The following is an 18,460-nucleotide window of genomic DNA, read 5'->3' on the forward strand; positions in this document are numbered from 1 at the left end:
GCTTTTAAATGCTCTAAATGTTAGATTTACTCCATTATACCTGCTTACATTTATTGTTTTATGAAAGAAAAGTATGTGACTCAAAATGTCACACGATGTCACGTTTTGATGAAAAGTGATCATCATGGCTGTCGCACTTTATGAGAAGCTGTGATGATGCAGTCCTTTTTCTGAGACATGTCTCTATGATGAGTTTATCTCATTTTTCACTTTTCCTTGATATTCGTAAAAGTGCATTCAAGTACATAAATAGGCCTGTTATGAGGGAAAGTAAAACTTCAGAATAAGAGGCCTTTATTTTATTTATTTCAGAGGAAACAATGTTCATTAGATACGATTAAAGTAATCAGAAACCCTTTATTTCTATTGGCCCATTAGCTGTAAGCACCACCACAGAAACATGTTGACTTCCTGTTTCAGTTCTTGTGCTAAAACCTCTCTCCTTCAAGTTCAGTTGAGATCTTTAAACATTAAAGTGTTGTATTTGTGAACAGTACAAACATGACTTCCCCTCGTGTCTCTCAAGAAAACGCATGTCACATAAACGGCTGCGTCTCAAAAAACAAAAGGCGATCAATCAAATGCCTGCTATCGGTGAATTCATCTGCACTATGAAAATGTGTGATTTAAAGGTAAACAGAAGTCAAACATGGGAGAACTTGTTTTTGTGTTATGTTCCTCGGGTACAAATACTTCTACTCTTGACATGGACAAGGAAGTCACACTATGCTTGTTGGCATCGTGAAATAACATTCATGTCCACACCTTGTTGTGTTGAATAGTTTCAGTTCCATTTCAGGATAAACTGGATACAGGTAATTATTTCAACTTTTATCCTCGACTAACCCTCGATAGCTGACTTCTATTCTGTGACATGATCTGATCTGTTAGCACTTGTTTCTTTAACCACTGTGGTCTTGAAGGTTTGCATAAGGCCCATTGAAACTGATAAAAAGTCATAACAGTGAAGAAAAAAAGAAAATAAAGTCAGTTACAAAGTCAAACAATTTGTCAGTTATATTAAAACATTAACTTCCAAGTAAAAGAAAGTAGGAGGTTGTTTTTTTTAAACTCTTACTTTATTTTCATCTTCCAACTTCATTTAAATTAATAATAGCGAAAAAAAAAACCCTTTGTTTTCTATACCTGGCACATGAAGGTACTCCACCCTGTTGGAGGGTGTGCACCTGACACAAATAGTTTTGTTTCTTTAGAAGTGATCGCCTTTCTAAGGACAGAAGTCATCTTGTCGTCGTGGCAGAATTGATTTTCTTGTTGTCTGCAAACAGCCTAACAAAGAAAGTCAAGGCAATTTTAGAAATTCAATAACAAGGCAATTCAAAGTGCTCACACAAGACTTGTTTCTTTAACCACTGTGGTCTTGAAGGTTTGCATAAGGCCCATTGAAACTGATAAAAAGTCATAACAGTGAAGAAAAAAAGAAAATAAAGTCTATTACAGTTGTTTAATGGACATCATAGCAGCTCCTGGAATCTGTGGTGTTCAGCCATTCAATCACAAGAAGACACGACTTATTCTAAAATCTAAGCCTCAAATTATCTGTAAGGAAACAACTACTGCACCTACATAGATGTTTATTTCATGTGTATTTATATGTTTCTCAGGAAACGTCCTCGTGAATAGTTCTCCCTCAAAGTTGATTATAGTCATTTCTGTGTTAAAACCTCACTTCAGTCTATCCGGCCTTCAAGTTCAGTTGAGTTTTTTAAACATACTATATACCAGTGGTTGGTAACTAGTGGCCACCGCCAATAATGCCTGGCCCGCCATCCATCGATCTATCAGCCAGCTCCTCCAAAACAGCCACCATTACTTCTTTAAAAACTTCTGCATCAGTGAATGGTTTGTTGTGCCGGGTGAGAACCTGTGCTGCTTTAAGGAACGCATTTGTCACTTTTTGCTGCACTGTGAGTCTTTGAACCGGGACCCTGCTGCTGTGCGCAAATCCAGCTGTTAGTGCGCTAAGTTTCTACTTCCGTGCCTCTTTCTGGAATGGATAAACTTCTCTGAAGTCGCCATGCTTCGTTTCATGGTGCCTTCGGGTCTTATTCCTTGCAAACTGCAACAACCTCATTGCAGATGAGAGACTGGCTTTGAATTTATAAACTCAAGTAAGGATGAATGCACACTTTTCTTTCCACTCTTCTTACGTCCTACCTTCACCATCAACTTTTTTATTTTTTTTGATTTTGACAGTAACATTTTTTCCTTTGAGCTAGCGATCTCTGTCTCACACAACATTGTCTCAGCATAAAAACAAGGATCAGGACGTCACGCGAGAACAGGTTGTGTGATGAAGTGATTAAAGACAGCAGCCTTATTATGGCCAGGTTACTGTCTGTTTCATAAAGCAGACACAGTATGGATCCAAAGCAGTAACACAGTAATAACAGCCTGTAGCTAATTCATTGATTTTAAATGAATAACTTTATTAAAGTACATTGTTGTGCGAGATGAAATAGTATTAATGAGGGGAAAAAGGTTCTTTTAGTAGGAAAGACAGGTACAGATGTCATTTTGGCCCCTCATTGAGTTGGTCAGAAAACATTTGGCCTGAAGCCAAACTTATTTGCCGACCCCTGCTCTATACAGTATCAGGGGCCCAGAAAGTGTTGTACTTGTTAACAATTAAAACAAGACTTTCTCTCATCATGACAACGAATGTCAGAAAAACCACGAGGGGATCAATCAAAGGCCTGCTATCGGTGAATTCATCTGTACTGCAAAGAAAGCAGTCGTTTGTGAATTTAAACAGAAGTCAAACATGGGAGAACTTTATTTTATGTTCAGCAGGTTACAAATGTTTCTACACCTGACATAGATAAGGAAGTTAGTGTTATGTTCGTTGGCGTCATTAAATGACGTGACATCTCCTCATATTGTTTTGTTGAATAGTTTCAGTTACGTTTCAGGTTAAACAAGATTCAGGTACGTAGGGTTCGGCTCACAGGAAGTCTTTGAGGTGTATCTAATGCCAACCTTTATCCTTTGTTTTCTATACCTGGCACATGAAGGTACTCCACCCTGTTGGAGGGTGTGCACCTGACTCAAATAGTTTCGTTTCTTTAGAAGTGATCGCCTTTATAAGGACAGAAGTCATAGTCATAGCAAACAAGGCAATTCAAAGCGCTCACACAAGACATCAAAAGCAATCTGACAAGAAACTTTAACATAGGTAAGTCATTTTTTGAATTCTTAAGAAGGCCAACTTTTTCTTATATTTGACAATTGCTAAAAAAATAAATAAAAGAAAACTTGGATAGGGAGGTAAACATCTAAATAATGAAAAAAGAGAAATACTTAGGGACACGAGTAACCCAGCTTGGTTGATGTCTGACTTTTCTGTTTTATCTAAGACATGTATGAGGTTTATTTTAAAACGTATATTATATATCATTTTTTTCATTTTTATGATTAATTAATTCAACTTATAACTTAAAACCTACTTGTTGTATTTGTGTGTGTTGGGGGGAAGTGAAGCATTCAGTTTTTGTTAACTGTAAACTAGTTGTTGCTTCTCTAATAATCTCTGTTCAATCTTGATCTTAGTTTGATTTGTTTGGTAGCCAGAACACATATATGTGCCAGTATTCAGTTGTTGTCATAGCATCACCAATAGGCCAGTTACAGTTGGGGTACATCAGGCAGTGTTTCATTAGTTGATAGTATGACAGCAGAAGATTCATTTGTTGTGAACTTGTGACTCCTCCTTTTCCATGTTGGTGCTCACTAGATGAGCGGGCCAGCTCAGTCACAAATTCAATGTTAATACCAACAGACTTTCAAATCACTCCACAATGGCTGCAGGTCATTAAGGTTAGAAAATAGACGTGACAGAAAGTAAACATACCAAAAATAGATCAAGGATCATTGTCTATCAAAGCTCCTCTCCATTAGTATCAGTCTTTCTTAAATCATGTAAAGTACAGGAATTTAAATTGTCAACTATTCAACCTTACAAAAGACTTTCCTGTATCCTCGTCTTCTCACCAAATATTAGTGCATTAAAACAAGAACACTTAGTAGAATAGATCTGTTGCTTCTGTCAGGCATGCTTTAAATACATCACACATTACATTTGTGTTAAAATGTTTGTTTGGTCATCAGTTCCAGGTCCGGCAATTTGCTGACAGTTGATTAACATTTTTAGGTCTTCAAATGTTGAAATCCTCATTAAACATAAAAAACTTCATGTGTAGATATGAAGCCGACACAATTTCACGGTTTGAAACAGTACTTAGTTCCTTTATTAATTTCTATTTTTATTTATTTTTGTAGCATTAGTTTTCTCTGATTGTGAAGAAGAAAGTGACACCATCATCGGGGATCAAGACAAAAATCAGGTAAATACCAGTTTAATAACATCAGTTAACTATTAATCACATTCACATTCCAAAACTCTGCGGTATTAGCTGGAGGCAAAAAGAAGCAGGTGACGTAGGAGTCATAAAATGTCTTATTGTGTTGTTGGTTTAACAGAATAAAAAGGAGTAAATGATGTCTTGAAACTGAAATTTGACCAGACACCACTGCTCATCAACCACATGTAACATGTTGCTTACCTGATAACATAGCTAACATAACAAGTGTGGCTAATGGTCATCAGTTATGTAGTTAGGTCGACAACCACTTTCAATTAAATTCTGTTTACTATCCATACCCAGCAATGCAAGGGCAGTTCATCATCAAGATGTACTTCTTTGTTTTATTGACAAAAACTGATGCAAGCCTTGTACATGGTGGTCGTGTGACTTTGCTGCTGGCTGGGCAGAACTTCGGATGATATGACAAAAAGTTGTTAGTCAAATCATTGTGTTTAAAGTCCTGTTTATGGCAATTCACAAAATAGTTGTACACATCTAAGGATCTGAGGACTTTAACACCCTCAGTTCGTCTACTATACACACACTGATTTTTTAGCAATCCTGTCAGATCATCCATCTGCTGAGTGAGAGCACACAGGTCAGCCAGTCTGCTTCTGTTGTTACTATTAACTTTTTAACAACATCAGACCTGGAGAGAAAGTCACATCATATATTCAGAGAGACTTGTATTTTTTTCTGGCAATGTTGAAAAAAATAGAAGCCAAAACATCCGGCTATCTAGCGTTAGATAATGTATCTGGATGATTGTTTTGCCTCCATTTAAGCTCCGCCCACCAACAAACACTGGTTACTATCTCAAAGAGTCTAAAAGGAAAAAAAACATTTGTTACATAGTAAACTCTTTTTTTACAGCCAAATAGTTGCCCTGGTCAACAGTTTCATTGCAATTTGCTGCATTTTAGATGGACAAAGCTACAGACAGTTTGGTTAGACAAAGTTATACAGTTTATCTTACATTAATTATATTTGGTCATTTAATTGACTTTCTCTTGCAGCACTGATGGTCAGCATTTTGTGAGAACTGTGACGTCTATCATGGATCTGGACAAATTCAGGTAAGGCAAGAATCAATTTATTTTAATGTTTTAATAAAACAAAGATCAATAAAGAGATCTCTTATTTTAATTTTAGACTATTGATGTATCAAATTTGAATGGCACATTTTTATGAAAAAAATGTAAATGGCGTGTATAGGACAGGGAGTATTTGAGGTGTGGCCAGTTTAATGTGTTATCCTTTATTTAACCACAAACAGCTGCTCTGTTTAAACAACACAACTGAGATTTATAGAGAATCAACGATCCAACGTTTTGGATCGGTGCCTGTAGTACTGCACTGTAACGTTATATCTCCAGGTATCTGCAGTAAAGCTTTTAGCCTGAAACCTGCAGTTCTACATTGTGGGATTATATTACATCTCGTCATATCTCCAGGAGTCTTCTGATAAATGTCATACTTTCTTGAAGATGCCAGGCAAAACGTCTTTAAAAATTTAATTTCATGATGGCATACTGTATTGTGAACCCAAGTGTTTTGTTTGTTAATATTTACACTCCTGCTGCATTAGTGGTCGAGATTTGGGAGAAGTGTGGCAGTTACTAAGGATTTTGTACTTTTATAGCATTGAGAACTTTTTTGTAATTGCTCTTTTGAATTATTTTGTAGCATTAGTTTTCTCTGATTGTGAAGAAGAAAGCAACACCATTATGGGGGATCAAGACAAAGTTCAGGTAAATAAAGGTTTAATTTAATTGAAAATGAAGTGTTTAGGAATTTGATTTAAATTTGAGGGAAGTAACAGCACTTCTTCAATTTCAGGGGGAAGATCTGCCTCCTGACATCAAGGATTGGAGTAAACAGCATGTTAAAGAATGGGTTCTCAAGGTGGATGGTGTGGGTGACAGTGTTGCAGAAATACTGTTTCAAGAGGACATTAATGGACCTAGTCTTTTGCTTATAGATTCAACAGACTTAAAAACTATGGACGTGACTTTTGGACCAGCAAAACTCATCATTCATGCCAGAGATGAGGTGGTGAAATTACAGAAAGAGGAAGCAACAACTTCTACAAATTTCCCTGGAGGTCCTTGCAAACCTTACCCATTTCACAGTTACCATCATGCCCATAGATACAGGCAGGACAGCATTCTTGATGTCACAGAATCTGGTGCTTTAGACTTCATTGAACCGTGCCACGAGTTTAAAGGTTTCTACAACACAACAGATGAAAGTAAAATGAGCAAGTTCACTTATGAGGTTATTTGCTTTGCAGCTGCCTGCATGAATAGCCGCACCAATGGCACCATCCATTTTGGAATAGGAGACAATAAAGACAGACAGAAAGAGTTCAAACATGGCCAGGTGGTGGGAGTTGTTGTAAAGGGTAAAGAGGCTTATGACGAGGAACTTAGAAAGGCCATTGATCGTTGTTTTTTAGATCAACACAAACTGATTGCTCATTATTGCATCAAACCACCTCGATTTGTTAGAGTTCACAATAAATATGGGACATCATCAGACAAATGTGTCATAGAAGTTGACATTGTTCCTCACTCCGAGCTCTGTAAAGACATGGACAAAAATAATGCCAAGAAAGAAGGTACTGAAACAGTCACTCCTGAAACAAAATAAAAACAACTCTATGTCCGAGACGCAGGTAGCACTAAAAATATCCTTCCAAAAACCCAAACTGCCAAATTTAAGAAAGAGTATGAACAGTTCATCGCTCGGGTGCCCCAACTATCTCAACAACAAAAACAAGCAGAAGAGAAGCACCTTGAGGTGATAAAAAGCAGTACTCAAGGCTCTCAATTAAGTAACATGATAACTGGTGGATCACTGTCTTTAGATAAGTCACACTTTCAGTGCTATGTGATCGTGACTAACAAATCACACCCAATCCAGTTAGATTCATTGGAATTTCTTGTTGAACTCAACCCCACAGCTGTTTTAGACTTTGATCCAGAATCGGACAAGCAGGGACTACAGCAGTACTTTGAACAGCAGAGTTCTGTCAATGTACATTTGCCAGTAAAGTATAAAATCACAGAAGGAGTTGAGGACATTGCTAGCAAGTTAAAATTAACTCGAGAAACCAGCTGGGTGTTCTGCAATGGAGGTATTGAGAATGAGAGACCCTCAGACATAGATCAGTGGCTTAAGGAAAAGGGAGCATCTGTTAGAGATGTGGTTTCTTTCTTGTGCCGGAAAGATGTTCTGCCAAACCAAAGATTCCTCGTCATTTTCTTACTTTTGTCAACAGTGAGTGAGAAGATGGATCCCCTTGTTGAGGCTTTTATGTCATTCTACCAGGAGCTCAAAGGAACAGAGCAAATCCTTTGTTTATGTGAAAATGAAAATGCATTTTCCTCCTGGAAAGACCTTATTGATGTACGGTGCGGGATTAACATCTCTGAGAGATGCATTTATGAACTCAGTTTTCCTGAGGTCAATGGCACCGTACTTAGTCTTTGGTCAAAAAATCGTAGAATGCGTCGCTTCCTACCCTGTGGTGGGGAAAGCAACAACTGTGGCTGTTCTTCCTGGGGAGGAAGCAGGGTTATCAACAACTGGTACACTTCGGAGAAATCCAACGGTGCATCAAGGTCGAGCAGGATCAGTTTGCTTCTGTTTGGGAAAATGGTCAAATCTGGAAAGAGAAGAAGGTGAAGGATCTCCTTCGCAGGGTCACTGGTAGGGTGAAGGGAAACTTGATACTGGCAGACACTTGTGTCTCCGATCTGAAGGTAGAAGTCTCACCAGTGTTTAGAAGTGAACTTAGAAGGCATGCCCAGGGATCAAGAGTTTCATTCTTTGTTGGTTTCTCGATGAACGGACCTTTAGCACTCGACATAAACTAAAAGCACAAAAGCAACCGTGTGTACCACAATGGTTTTCTCTTTGATCATTGTGTATCCTTGTGTTTTACAGACCCTTGTTTTTGATTTTTGGAAAAGAATTCCATAGACTCCATCTTTTGTTAGCATTGAAACGTCTACAAGACTTTGTAAATATGAACCCATTTTTTAAAACTGAAATATTAGTTTTCTCTGTTGTCTCTTCACATTACGACATGAAGCACAATAACCCGTTCGTTCCCAGAGATGAAATCGTTTTTCTCAAAATTTGCAAGTAATTGTTTGTATTGTATATTTACTTTTGGAAAACAAAGAGAGAGATATGCAAACGTTTGTAGCACGTTACCTATGTATCGTTGATCCTGTGTGTACCAATATTCATTCACTATTCATTAACTTGAAGCCTTTTATAACATTTGAATGATCTTTTTCTTTTCATTTTATATTTTTCAATCTTTGATTCTAAGTACGGTATTGTTGATTATTCATAGCAGACAGATTGTGTTTATACCAATGTAACTTTTATCATGTGAGGCCTTTAACAAGGCTTTGTTAAAGAGCATTTAATGAAAAAGCTGCCTAATGTAACTTCACTGTTCAAATGTTTACTTTAAGATCTATGTAAGGGTGTGAAGTGTTGTGTGTAGTATCTTTACTCCTGTTTTTTATTAGATATTTACTGTTTGCACTGAGATATCTTGTAACAATGTTGTACTTCTCCTGTGGTGTTTGATTTGTGTTACTGCATCCTGTATCGTTGATGATTGGACTCTTTGTGTCCATGCTGGTCATAAGTCTGCCTGTGTGATGATGTTACAGAACATATATGAATTAACATCCTGAACTTTCTCTCTGAACTCTGCACTTGTTTTTTAAATAAACAGGTTGATATTCAACGATTGGTTCATCAAGTTCAGTCACATAATTGTAAAACAGAACACACAGCGTTTTTATTATGACATGCCAAAGTTACTGTTGTGATCATTACACAGAGCAGAAAGATTCACATTCAGTACGTAAATATTTGACAGGTTTAGCTCTCATGTCGGATTAGTGTCATAGTTCTGGGTGTAATTACCTGAGTCACACACCAGAGGGCGGTACAATGCTTTCTTGGGTTATGTTGATATATGATAGATAGCTTTTTGTTTAATGAGACGACGTCGTTTCTACACAATGAAGAGATGAGCTGAGGTCACCTTCTGGATCAACAGCGCTCGTGTTTGCAACAGTTTCGTTAATAAATATTTGGCACATGACCAAATTATAGTCATTACATGATATTAATGATGGGGTACAAGGCCACGGCTTGAAGAGGGGGCACTACATCGAGACCATTTCTTAGTTACTTCTTTTTAGTACTTTAGAAAAATCAAGTCTAGAAAAGGTCCATGATTTAAAACACTGAGCTGATGATCAAACTCCGACCGTCTGGTCGAGAAATGACCGGCTCTACCAACTGATCCACAGCAAAGCAAGTGTGAGTGTATTTCCTTTTCAGATATTGCCAATAACAAAAAATCAAATATAATGAGCCTCCTAAATACACAAGAGAATGACCACGTAGTCCAGCCTGTTTTATTTCTAACTTCATTATAAGGAAAACTCTACCCCTCTACCTACTGTTGAATGTAATATTTCATCATGTTCAATCTGAATTTGTGATTAACTGACACAGCAGACATTGTGAGAGCATTTCCTTAAAATGAGTTGAATATTGAATCAAAGGAACAGAGCAAATCCTGGAAAGACCTTATTGAGGTACGGTGCAGGATTAACATCTCTGATAGATGCATTTATGAACTCAGTTTTCCTGAGGTCAATGGCACCGTTCTTAGTCTTTGGTCAAAACATCGTAGATTGCGACGCTTCCTACCCTGTGGTGGGGAAAGCAAAGTGCCTCTTGACAAGAAAGTAGAGCGTAGCTTGGATACCTTGGAGATCTTGTGTGTGAACCAGTGTGAGGGAGGAAACTTTTGGCTGAGGCGACGCCCAAGTCTGGTGATTTTCTAAAAAAACAAGTTGTAGCTTCTCTAATAATCTCTGTTCAATCTTGATCTTAGTTTGATTTGTTTGGTAGCCAGAACACATATATGTGCCAGTATTCAGTTGTTGTCATAGCATCACCAATAGGCCAGTTACAGTTGGGGTACATCAGGCAGTGTTTCATTAGTTGATAGTATGACAGCAGAAGATTCATTTGTTGTGAACTTGTGACTCCTCCTTTTCCATGTTGGTGCTCACTAGATGAGCGGGCCAGCTCAGTCACAAATTCAATGTTAATACCAACAGACTTTCAAATCACTCCACAATGGCTGCAGGTCATTAAGGTTAGAAAATAGACGTGACAGAAAGTAAACCAACATACCAAAAATAGATCAAGGATCATTGTCTATCAAAGCTCCTCTCCATTAGTATCAGTCTTTCTTAAATCATGTAAAGTACAGGAATTTAAATTGTCAACTATTCAACCTTACAAAAGACTTTCCTGTATCCTCGTCTTCTCACCAAATATTAGTGCATTAAAACAAGAACACTTAGTAGAATAGATCTGTTGCTTCTGTCAGGCATGCTTTAAACACATCACACACTATATTTGTGTCAAAATGTTTTTAGGTCATCAGTTCCAGGTCCGGCAGTTTGCTGACAGTTGATTAACATTTTCCAGTCCAAAACCGAGTCGCTCAAATGTTTAAACCCTCGTTACACATCAATAACATCATGTGTACATTTAAAGCTGACGGTTCGAATAATGCTCTGTAGATTGTAAAAAACATAAAACAGAGTGAAAGCAAAGAATCAAAATGTTGACCCATTGAATGTTTGGACATTTGTTAAACTTGACTTTGCTCATACTTGAGCTTTCTCTTAGTGGTCATGATTTATGACAGGTGTGGTAGATATCATGGATGTTTAATAAGTATTAAAGTGAAACTTAACTGTAGTCATTTTTATGTTTTATGTGCAAACAGTACTTAGTTCCTTTATTATTATTTTTTTCATTTATTTTGTGGCATTAGTTTTCTCTGATTGTGAAGAAGAAAGTGACACCATCATGGGGGATCAAGATGAACCTCAGGTAAAAACAAAATTCTGTTCAAATTTTTTTTTTAAAGTGTATTTGTCCTAACACAAATGTCATATGTGTTGAGGAATTTGATATAATTGGATTAAGTTACAGCACGTTTTAATTTCAGGGGGATCTGCCTCCTGACATCAAGGATTTGAGTAAACAACATGTTAAAGAATGGGTGGATGGTGTGGATCCCAGTGTTGCAGAAATTCTGTTGCAACAGATTTTGCTCAAAATAAAATACAAATACAAATTAAAATACTTTAAAATTAGTGTTGAGACTTTTGAACTAGCAAAATGTAATATGCATGCCAGAGATAAGAAATTACAGAAAGATTATATAAATTCAAAAAGTTACTCTGGAGGTTCCTGCAAACCTGACCCATTTTGTCAACATACATACTGGGAGGGCAGCATTCTTGATGTCCAAGAATCTGATGCCTCAGATTTCATTAAACCCTGGCACAAGTATAAAGATATTAACACGACACTAGATAGAAATAATTTTATTCATTCACATGTTGTAATAGGGGACAGTAAAGACAAGGAGAACAATGTTAAACATGTGTTGGAAGTTATTGTAAAGGATAAAGAGAAATTTGATGACGAACTTAAAAAGGCCATTGATCGTTATTTTGAGGATAAATACAGATGGATTGCTAATACTTGCATCAAACCACCTCGATTTGTTGGAGTTCTCAATAACAATTGGACATCATCAGACAAATGTGTTATAGAAGTGGACATTGTTCCTTACTCTACGATCTGTGAAAATAAATTCTTTAAAACTTCTTTAAAATAATAAATGAAAATAATTCCAAGAAAGAAGTAAAAACAGTCAATACCAAAACAAATTCAAAACAGCTCTTCATCCGAGATGGAGATATCATTAAAGATATCTTACATACAATGGAATACAACAAGTTCAAATACGGTCTGCCCCAACAATCTCAACTACGAAAACAAGCAGAAGAGCAGCATTTCATCCAACAATTGATTACTTTGGTCCAACACCACAAAATCCTATTTATTCAGGACATGGATATGACACGCTTAAAAACTAGTGAATCTGGTGCTTTAGATTTCATTGAACCGTGCCACGAGTTTAAAGTTTTTGCAGCTGATATCCAATTCCTTTTACCATCAGTAAGGATTAAGGTGTTTAAATTAAACTTCTCATCAGACAAATGTGTTAAAGAAGTGGACATTGTTCTTGACTCTAAGATCTGTGAAGACAACGTTTTCTTTACTACATTGGAAGAGTTGAAACAGACAAAGGAACACATGGACAATAAAAATGCCAAGAAAGACGGTACTGAAACAGTCACTGCTGAAACTAAATCAAAACAGCTCTATATCCGAGACGGAGGTAGCAGTAGTAATATCCTTCCAAAAACCAATACAGACAAATCTATGAGAGAGTTCATCAGTAGGGTGTCCAAACTATCTCAACTACGAAAACGAGCGGAACAGCTTGATTTAGTCCAACACCTCAGAATCTTATTATTGAGTCCTACATGTAGCCCCAACATGAATCTAGCATCACATAAGGTCCACACCAGTGATAAAATATAAGCAAAGGCAGGTGATATATCTCTTAAATAATGATTATTTAGCGCATACAGGCACTTTTGTTTTTTTGCGGCCCTCAACAGTTTCCCACATCTAATTTCTGCCCAAATGTGGCCCCTCACCGAAAAAAGGTTGCAGACCCCTGCCCTACCCTTTCCCTCATCCTCCACGTCAACTCTGTTATAAAAACCTAGTACTTCCACCTCCACAACATTGCACCCCCCTACCTATTCAATTTAATTAAAAAAAACAACTTTTTTAATAATAATAATAATAATAATAATGGCTATATAATAATAATCATAATAATAATGATGATAATAAGCATTATTATTATATTATTATTACTTATTATTATTTAGCCCCAACATGAATCTAGCATCACAAAAGGTCCACACCATCCAAACCCTCTCCACATCGGTAACAAAGGACAAATGGACTCCAGTGTGGGGATCAAAAGATCTTCCATCACATCACATATCCTGGGTAAGAAAACAAGATAAGATAAGACATCTTAATCATCCACTGGTGAAACATATCTACAATCATAGCAATGAGTAGATTTATGTTGGATGGTCTGCCTGGTCACTCTGATATCAAACTCTAAGTTCTTTGAAAATAACTGCCATGCTTAATGATTATAAATAATTGTACATTTTCAATGTGATATTGGAATAACTTTAATAAGTGACTTAAATAATCTCTCAGCTGTCACATGACGATGAGGAGCAGGCTGACAATGAGAAAGAAGATGAGAAAGATGAGGAGGAGAAAGACGTAAGTTATTGAATACCAATTGAATCTGTTCAAACATACAGTAAAAGCATCAAGCCTGAGTGACTGACTACAATTATATATGGTACACTTTATATCACAGGGTCCGGTTTCCAGGACAGCCAGAGTTTCTGCACTTGGATAACTTTTTGCAAAAGAGGATTGAGAGCTGAGGAGAAACCACAGCACCAACAATCCAGCAAAAGATCAACAGTTGTCAGCCACAAAGTCAATCTGTGGCTGGATCCTGGACTGCAAGCACTTTCATGTCCATTTGTTCTGTCATGATGTTTTTGATGTCGAGTGAAGCACTTTGAATTGCCTTGTCAGGGGCGGCTGTGGCTCAGTTGGGACATGTCCGGTGTGTCCTTGGGCAAGACACTTAACCCCGAATTGCTCCCCCTGCTTGCTGCATCAGGGGTTTATGACAAATAAAGTAAAAAAAAAAAAAAAACTTGCATGTTTGTAGTTATTGTACAACAATTGTACATTTTATTTTTTTCAAAATATATTGATCGATCGATTCATTTAAAAAAATAAACATTGACAAAGTTACCATATTTGGTTCAAATGCCCCAATAGCAGGATCAGTGACGTAGGGTGATCTCTTCTGATTGGCTGAGAGAGGATCACATGATTCTCGACCTTACTGAGGTGCAGAAGGGCGGCCATATGTAATGTGTACCTAAATTACCAAAAATAGTCACTTGCCCAATAAAGGGTTAAAGAAAAAATCAAGGTAAATATTGCCTGAGGAGATATTTCTATTGTATGTCATTTCCAAACATTCTGTACCTGGTATAAGATTCTTTAAATTAAATTAAAAGTGTATTTTGTAAGCATTATGTGTTAGATATCAAATCAAAGCTAAAATGTAAAGCTAGCTTGTGTTTTTTTCCATAAAATATTGTAAAACATTTCATTTACAGCCATAACAAAGAAAAATATGTAAACAGTGGACAGTTAACCAAACGAATAGAAGAGAAGAGCGAAAAAGCAACGCAGGTCTACCTCTCCACAAATACACCACTACACTCCCCAGATTCCCTGCAACCAGAACATGACGTTGATTCACCCATAGGCATATTATACCATATTATATATGCCTCATAACGTGCTGGAACGCATCAAACGTCCAGACCAGACCACCACCATATTGGATGGGTCTCCTCAGTCTACGATAGCACCAGAGTCAATAGGAATCAATGGAGAGCGAGCCACTAAACCGGTATTTTATGCAGTTTACAGTTGCAATAACCAGTGCAGTTTTTATAACAGGTTGCGTGGGGTTACTTTTTACTTTGAAAATCAGTTAGAAATTCTGGGAGTTCTGATGATTATTGTAATTGAGGATAGACCTTCCTCAATAGTAATGAATGCAGAGCGGGCGCATTGGAGACCCATTCAAGATGGCGGTTGCGCTGATACGTCAGCTCCAATAGGCAGCATCAGTCTATGAGGCGTCCAGGTATATTATGTCTATGGATTCACTGGCCACATCACCTTCTGCCAGACCTCAAACACAAAAACCCAAGCTTGCATTCAGATTATCCCTCCTTTCTCCTTTCACTTTCCTTTTATCCTTAACCCCGGAAGCATTTAAGTGGCGGCCATGAGCCGTACAAATTCTTTGAATGTTAGGGAAAGGTGGGTCAATGCTTCCTTTTTAACCTTCTTTAGCATAGGAAACTCTGGACCAGATAACAAAGTACTGCCCCACGATTCCCTGCAGCCACTACTTTTAAAGGTCCCATATTCTTCTTTTTCTGGTTTTAGATTCTCTTGAGTGTTTTTCAGGTGTCTTGTGCAGGTTTAAGCACATCTGTGTGCAAAAATTAAAAGTCTGCAGAAACACAGCTTCTCCTACCTCCTCCTGCTAGCAGTAGCTTTAGCTGCATGAAACGCTCAGTCCCTAGTCCCCCCTCGTTGAAAATGTGTGGAGTGACATCACAAGACAAAGTTGTTACTGATCCAAGCCCATTGGCTCGTTGTAGAAAGCACAAGCTCCCCTCGGACTGACTGTAGCATTCCAAATATGGTTTAAAGCATCTTTTTACAATGAATGAGTCTAATTAGGTTTTTATTTAATTGCCTAAATTGATTTTTATCCACTAAAGTTTTTGCATTTTATCAGCAATATTTAAAATATGTGTGCTTATTGTTTACAAATCAAGATTTTCTGCATCAACATTTAACTAACACATACATACCAATTTTAAAATGGTAACATATGTATTTGGTGGTGTTACACATAATTTACAACTTTTGTTGGATGTGGCGGTCAGTCAGTCATGCTGATCTCCTTTTTATATCAACATTATAATATTTTATGTTTGTTTATATTTATGGACTTAATCTGATATATTATGAAGTGTAATGTTACACAAACTGACTGATTTCTAGTTCAGTTTATTCAGTTATTTTAGATCATGTACTTCCTGCTATGCATCATTTGTTTACCTGTCCAGGGAAAACACGTGCAAATGAGCTAAAGCTAACTCAGGTGCAGGTGTGCTGCTTCTGAAAATATAAACAATAAATAAATAACATTTGTTCATTAAAGGTCAGATTGTAACAGGCAGTGTATGGACCCAGTTACAGCACTACAGGAAACTAGCAGATAGTGACACTTTAATGTTTTGATGAGGTGATGAGGTGGGTGTGGCTGACAGGTAGAGAGAGAGGGAGGCAGTCTGAATGGAAAAATACTGAGAGGCAGAGCAGAAAATATGTCAAAAATGACCACATGATGTTACAATAGTTCATCCACTCTTGTACCTTAAAATGAGGCAAATCAGATAATCTTATGCACTGTCTGTCCTGTCACTGTCTGTCCTGTTGTCTCACATGTATCTCCCTGTGCCTGTGTTCACCCTCTGTTGGCGCGCTGCCCTTAAAACTGTACACTGTGGAAAAGAAAAGGTCAGAAAACTCTTTAAACCAGGGCTAGAGGTCTGACTGTTAATGTGTTGCTTTGCCTGTTTTGAGTCCTTCCTTCAGAAGCGTGCTGAGCTCTGTCAATGATTGAGACAACAGATGTGTCTTTTAGTTAGTCTTTGGAAATCAAGTGACTCAGCAGATTCTCTGAGGTGTAAAACCTCCAAAAGTCAGAGATGGAAAAAAGTGATCCTTTTTTTTTTTTTTTTTCAAAGCATTCAAAAGTCTTCATTCAAAGACTGCACAGGTAACACTGGGATGGCGCCCCCTGGTGACCAACTTCTACCTCTTTACTGTTTGTAGATGTTGTCCTGTAAATGTAGACCGAGCAGCAGTGCTTAAAGGCAGTACAAGTAGTAACACACTGTTGAAGTAATCAGTGTAGCATACAAAGGTCTATCGCTCATATCATTCATAAAATCCAACAGGATGAGTTATTACTCACACACACACACACACACACACACACACACACACACACACACACACACACTGTAAAGTGAGTGCAGATAAGGACATTGACTTTATCAGCACTTTTTGTATCAGGATGTAAACATGTTGATTTCTGCTGTCAATAGTATGGGGGGGGGGGGGGGGGGGGAATGAGCCTTAGACCTCCGTCTAACTGTGCATCGATAATTAGTAATCAAACTCTTCTTTGCTTCTTTGTTCTTTCTCTGCCTCCTCTACCAAGTGTTCTCCTTGGCCTGATGCTCTAAACTTTACCAACCACAGCAGCAGCAACGCTCCATCACCAGTTTACCACAGCTCCCCGACATCCTGCAGCTTCACTGATGGGTGAGTCAGCATTCAAGCACAGCGTCACCATACGTGTTCTGCAAGCGACCATTTTGTTTTGTCCTGTAGACCTGTAGACCTGTAGTCCTGTAGTCCTGTAGACCTGTAGACCTGCAGACCTGTAGACCTGTAGACCTGCAGACCTGTAGTCCTGTAGACCTGGAGACCTGTAGTCCTGCAGACCTGTAGTCCTGTAGACCTGTAGACCTGTAGACCTGTAGACCTGCAGACCTGCAGACCTGTAGACCTGTAGACCTGCAGACCTGTAGACCTGTAGACCTGTAGACCTGTAGTCCTGCAGACCTGTAGACCTGTAGACCTGCAGACCTGCAGACCTGTAGACCTGTAGACCTGCAGACCTGCAGACCTGTAGACCTGTAGACCTGCAGACCTGTAGACCTGCAGACCTGCAGACCTTTGAACACTGGTGAAGTTTGTAACTCGTCTATTGTCTGGCTTAGTTTCAGGAGATTTCTTGGTTTCATTCTTGGCAGTGTACGACGTAAATTATCTTTCTATGCTTCGGTTAAAAGGTGAATTTTGTTAGTTTGATTGTTGGGCCCAAATTCATGGTTATATGAGGATCTAAATGTTAGAATTAAAACCAATAGGTTTTCTTTGCAGGTGGCAACACAGGCTGTCATGGCTGCCAAACAGTCGTTCAAATGATATGGATGAAAAGGGACATATGTTTCTGTCAGTGAGAGGCTCTGATTTGTGCACCATTGAAGAAAGACTCCTTACAAAAACACAATAACAGGACAAACCGGGCAGTGGGACACGTTTTGTTTCTGTTTGCTGTGAGGAGAATAATGTAACTTTAGTCATTAAGAGCAAAAAAAAGGCAAGTAAGGTCTTCGGTTTAAACAAGCCAAAAGTCCCCGTACACAGGTGTGAGATTACAGAGGCAACAGCTCCCTCTATGGGTGCTCACCAGTGCGTGCGTGATCTGTAAACACAGCTGAAGACAAAAATGTATTTTAAAATGTAATGGACAGATGACACACTCAACCAATCACCTGTTCTTTCCTCCTCATGTTGCA

General features: G+C 38.0%; 1 protein-coding gene across 1 annotated transcript; it reads left to right on the forward strand.

The window, feature by feature from the left end:
- The first annotated feature begins 3,116 nt into the window (after positions 1 to 3,116).
- On the forward strand, positions 3,117 to 9,152 carry LOC306832394 (sterile alpha motif domain-containing protein 9-like). Its single transcript, XM_079357048.1, has 5 exons — positions 3,117 to 3,196; positions 4,300 to 4,364; positions 5,402 to 5,461; positions 6,072 to 6,136; positions 6,225 to 9,152. Exons 4-5 carry the CDS (start codon positions 6,113 to 6,115, stop codon positions 7,035 to 7,037), a joined length of 837 nt encoding a protein of 278 aa, XP_079213174.1. The 5' UTR covers positions 3,117 to 3,196; positions 4,300 to 4,364; positions 5,402 to 5,461; positions 6,072 to 6,112; the 3' UTR covers positions 7,038 to 9,152.
- Positions 9,153 to 18,460: the final 9,308 nt, after the last annotated feature.

Source organism: Symphodus melops, assembly GCF_947650265.1.
Source record: "Symphodus melops genome assembly, chromosome: 12".
Lineage (NCBI taxonomy): Eukaryota > Metazoa > Chordata > Actinopteri > Labriformes > Labridae > Symphodus > Symphodus melops.

Excerpts from the sequence above, each read along its gene's own strand:
- LOC306832394 (XM_079357048.1), top strand. The coding sequence starts at position 6,113 with ATGGGGGATCAAGACAAAGTTCAG. Across the intron at positions 6,137-6,224 it reads GGGATCAAGACAAAGTTCAG|GGGGAAGATCTGCCTCCTGA; the intron begins GTAAATAAAGGT and ends CTTCAATTTCAG.